The sequence below is a fragment of the Acartia tonsa genome, chromosome 12 (genome assembly GCF_053477335.1).
Source record: "Acartia tonsa isolate MP-2025a chromosome 12, ASM5347733v1, whole genome shotgun sequence".
In the NCBI taxonomy this organism is placed as follows: Eukaryota; Metazoa; Arthropoda; class Copepoda; order Calanoida; family Acartiidae; genus Acartia; species Acartia tonsa.
Genome location: NC_137271.1, coordinates 48,117,598 through 48,121,853, shown reverse-complemented (window position 1 = coordinate 48,121,853; position 4,256 = coordinate 48,117,598). Strand labels below are relative to the sequence as shown.

Here is a 4,256-nt window from a genome sequence, read left to right as displayed (position 1 = left end):
TAAGCCAATCTATTAAGCAAGCTTCTCATGAATTTTGATTATTTTGTTCCGCGGATAGAAAAATAAAGAATTATAAGATTTATTTCGGTCTAAGCTAACACAATGATTTTAACATTATGACCATTATTTCATTATTTGAAGAAAGCTGTCTGTAATACAATTCTAAACATGATTTTTTTATTATGACTTAAAATCGGCTCTAATTCAGCGGATATGAATCGGTTTTGATGCCATACTGGAAAATAATTCAAAATTTAAAAGTGACAATGACCGATATGTTTTGAAATGTCACAGAGCAAGAAAAGGAGCCCTTAAAAAGAAGAATATATCTGAAGTAAAGAATCACAAGTTTATTCCAAGATTTTTCAAACATCCAACTTTTTGCTGCCATTGCAAGGATTTCATCTGGTAAGTCAGTTTTTTCTTCTCAAGCAAAGCTGCTCTACAAGTTTGTTGTGTTGGTTTTTGAAGTAAAAAAAAAATCATTATCTATTTTTAAAAAAAGCTTTGCTACATTTCATATTCTCGTACTTCTTTATACAAAATTAATTGTAACGATTTGCAAATAAAATGTAGATCATTAGTTAGTTATTACATTGGCCAATTAAGATATTAATTATCCTCCTACCCTAGGGTAGCAAAAAGAGTAATGGTTTAAGATTTCAATTATTTTTCTTAATGTTTAAAAATATTTGCTTTATTATGCCTATATATCATTTTGTATGTATATCATATTATTTTATTTTAATAATTAACACCTATACTATATAATAACACTAGCGGCTTCGCCCCTAGCCTCTAGGGGCTTTGCCCCAAGAGGTGATAAAAAAAATTAAGGCGAAATTCGTAAAAAATTAATATTTATTGTTTTTAGTAAGAGAATGTTGCTATTCTTTCATTCAAAATAAATGCTGGAATAAAAAATATTTTTGAACAAAGGACCAAGGAAATCTTCTGCAAAAAAAAAAAAAAAAAAAAAAAAAAAAAAAAAATTGGGGGGGGATTTTTTTGTTTTTGGGGGGGTTGGGGGTGTCCCACCCCCCTAGAAAATAGCTTAAAACCACCACAGGACCAATAGGTATATACCCTGAAGAGTAGAATCCGATCGGTTCAGTGGTTACCGAGATCTTAAGGGACGGACGGACAGACAGACGGACAGACGGTCAGACGGACAGACGGACAGACGGACAGACATCGTTCTTCTTTGTATTATAGATAAATATTTATACACTATGTGCTTTGTTGTACTCTATAGTACACTTTGAATGTCCGTCCGTAATGCTAAGGGGGGAACATGATTATCTTGGCTGCTATTTAAAAGAAACAGATGATTTTTTTTTGTCAAAGATACCCCGTATCAATTAGCACCTTGTAGAGAAAATACTTGGACCCTCGGTATGTCGGTAATAAGACATAAATAATTTTTTTTATCAAGGTTACGTGATTTTTTAATATGATTTATTGCACATTATCACTCTCTGTTTTTAATTTTATGACAGCCTAACATCCGCTGTATAATTCACTTTGTCTGTTTGTTTATACATGATTTTTTGTGCTTTGTCACTTATTTATGTTGTCATCCTTGTTATGTTTAGTTTAGTTTAGTTTAGTTCAGAGAGTCGGGCTGAGCACACGCATTTAGCAAGCTCTCCCCCGCCCTACCCCATGTGTTAAGCTCAGTTCTACCTTCCCCCTCTCTCTCAACTAGTTCCCCTCTCCCCACTGCCCGTGGTCACTCCGCAGTTGGAGGAAAGGGAAGACACTGTAGCCAGAGGGCACCTCGTATTTAGGCCTGGCAATGTGTATGTGTTAACGTATCGGTCAATTGTTAACACAAAAAAAGTGAAAATAAAACATTAATGAATTAAAAGTTTTTTTTTAACTTATGTGTAACCTAATCGCTTTAACTTAATGAACAATTTTTGGTGAAAACACTCTCAAATTTTTTTTTGATAATTTTATGATAATTTATCGGTCTGGCAACATTTTTACCGGCGCAAAGTACTCCCGACAAATAAGCTCTCCCATTGGCTAACATTTTTTCGCGTCCCACCATTGGTCAGCTGACCCACACTCACTCAGCACCCTCGGTTCCGCCATCTTCACTTCATCATGGCCTGTAGTACGTGTGACAACCCAGAATATTGGTCAAAGTTTAAAACAAATTTGGACGCTGCTTTGGATGTTAAGTTTAAAGAATACGATGCGAATATAGCTAAGGTAAGGGATGAGCTTATTCATAGTACTTTTGCCAGTCATAAAACCGAAATAAACGATATTAAATTGAGAGTCTCAGATTTAAATGTTAAAATTCAATCTATCGAAGGTATAGAAAATTTCGTAGATGCTAAATCTGTTGCAAGTGAACAAAAAGCGATTAGGACCACGATTACACAACAAAAAGACTATTTAAACTCTATTGAATCGTCGAGAGAAAATTTCGTCAAATTTCAACTTCTACAAAACTCGATAAGAGAGCAAAGGTGCCGCGATTGGAGTTGTAGAATAGTGAATTTTCAGCAGCCGTGGAGCCGTGAAAATATTACAGAGTTTATCATATTTAGAAACATTATAAGGCCCACCCTTGAAGCCGCTCTTAAACGTGGGGAATTAGAATATATTCCCTCACATTTTTGTGATATCGTCGAGCGTGCCCATATGCTCCCATATACAAAGGGCCAGATCCCCGTTTTTATTTTTCGTTTTATGTCTAGATCCTACCTCGACGCGTGGATGAACAATAAGAAGGCTGTGCTTGACCGTTACAACGCCGAGATCAAGAGGTTCAATCCCAGGAACAACGCGTCACCGGTCCCGTTCTTCCCCAATAGGTTAGTCCAGGCGAAGCAAGATATGTCCGACCTCAACAGGAAGACCATGACCTTTGTGTATGCCACAAACCAGATTTCGAGGGCCAAAGTCGCTGGCCAACATGTCCAATTTCAGCTCAAGAACGGCAGCCGCTGGATACGCTGCCTTAACCCGTTTGGCAAAGACCTGAAGGAAATGGCCCAACCCATACCTGGAAGCGAGGATTTTTTTCTGTCAGAGGCACCGCCTATCCTTTGTTTCAACAAGCTAGCGCCTGAGGAAAGGAAAACATTCTTCTCTAATCAGGCTGACTTAACAGAGGATGACTTCCCAAGACAGTTTAGTACGATCACAGCCCACCCTTCCAGCACGATTCAACATAATTTAACGTCTGCCCCTGCCCCAGCTCTTGGGGACCTAGCTGTGTTCCCTCCCATAGACTCTGCCGCAACCGTCGCAACCGCCGCACATACAGCCGTTGCACCAGCCGCACAGCCCACACAGTCAGTACCTGCCGCCGTCGCATCCGCAGCCGCCGCTACAGCTGATTTCACTGCCGCACCTGCCGCCGCGCTCACCGCCGCACCTGCCGCCGTGACCGCCGCCGCATCTGCCGCCACGTCTGCCGCACTTGCCGCCGTGTCTGTCGCCGTACCTGCGGCATCTATTGCCGTACCTACCGCCACACACACCGCCGCACTTGCCGCCACGTCTGCCGCATCTGCCGCATCTACACCTGTCGTTGACTCAGCACCTTCCGTACCTGTTGCCCCTGTCGTTGACTCAGCACCTTCTGTACCTGTTGCCCCTGTCGTTGACTCAGCACCTTCTGATCCTGTGGCCACGAGGGCCAAAGCTAGAGACACCGCCAACAAAGCTAAGCAAAGCAAAGCTACAAAGGCGGTAATCACATCATGAGGTTAAGTATCTTATACGTCGGAAAAAAAGGTACTTAACAAAATTATTATCATCATTTTTAAATTCATTTACAAAGTGATTTATTTCGAAAAACTTAATGTTTATATCCACGTAAACTCTATATTATTATAATATTAATATTAAATATTACCCAACTTGTTAGAACGCCAACATAGCATATTAATTTCAATCTATTTTTCTTATTTTTCTGCTGATTAGCATATAAAATACTTGGAACTTGTATGAAAATGAGTAGGGGGAACTAAACTAGCTTGAAATGTGTTGCCACCCCCAACACACACATAAACTAAACGCTATCGGAATAACCATAGTAAATATGATAATTTTTTTCGCTTTAACGATAATATATTGTATATTACCTATTTTTATTTGTCCACTAATATCTACTGTGTTTCAGATGTCCATACTTGATGTTAAGACGATTCCTCCTGCGGTGCTCCTGGACCAGCTCTGCTATGACAAACCTCCCTAATGATCAGATTAACCAGGATTACGGTAACTTAAAC

At 39.5% G+C, this 4,256-nt stretch overlaps 1 protein-coding gene across 2 annotated transcripts; it reads left to right on the top strand.

Moving 5' to 3' along the window:
• Window positions 1–1,831: 1,831 nt before the first annotated feature.
• Window positions 1,832–4,256, top strand: LOC145333421 (uncharacterized). 2 transcript variants are annotated; one of them, XM_080178541.1, is made up of 2 exons: window positions 1,832–2,220; window positions 2,715–3,749. In XM_080178541.1, exon 2 carries the CDS (start codon window positions 2,734–2,736, stop codon window positions 3,727–3,729), a length of 996 nt encoding a protein of 331 aa, XP_080034667.1. In that variant the 5' UTR covers window positions 1,832–2,220; window positions 2,715–2,733; the 3' UTR covers window positions 3,730–3,749. The 2 variants fall into 2 exon arrangements, with proteins under 2 accessions (XP_080034667.1, XP_080034666.1); XM_080178540.1 differs by lacking the exon at window positions 1,832–2,220 and adding an exon at window positions 4,148–4,256 and having other exon boundaries at window positions 2,468–3,759.

What these genes read in the sequence shown, in the direction of transcription:
- LOC145333421 (XM_080178540.1), top strand. Translation starts at nt 2,659, where the DNA reads ATGCTCCCATATACAAAGGGCCAGATCCCCGTTTTTATTTTTCGTTTT.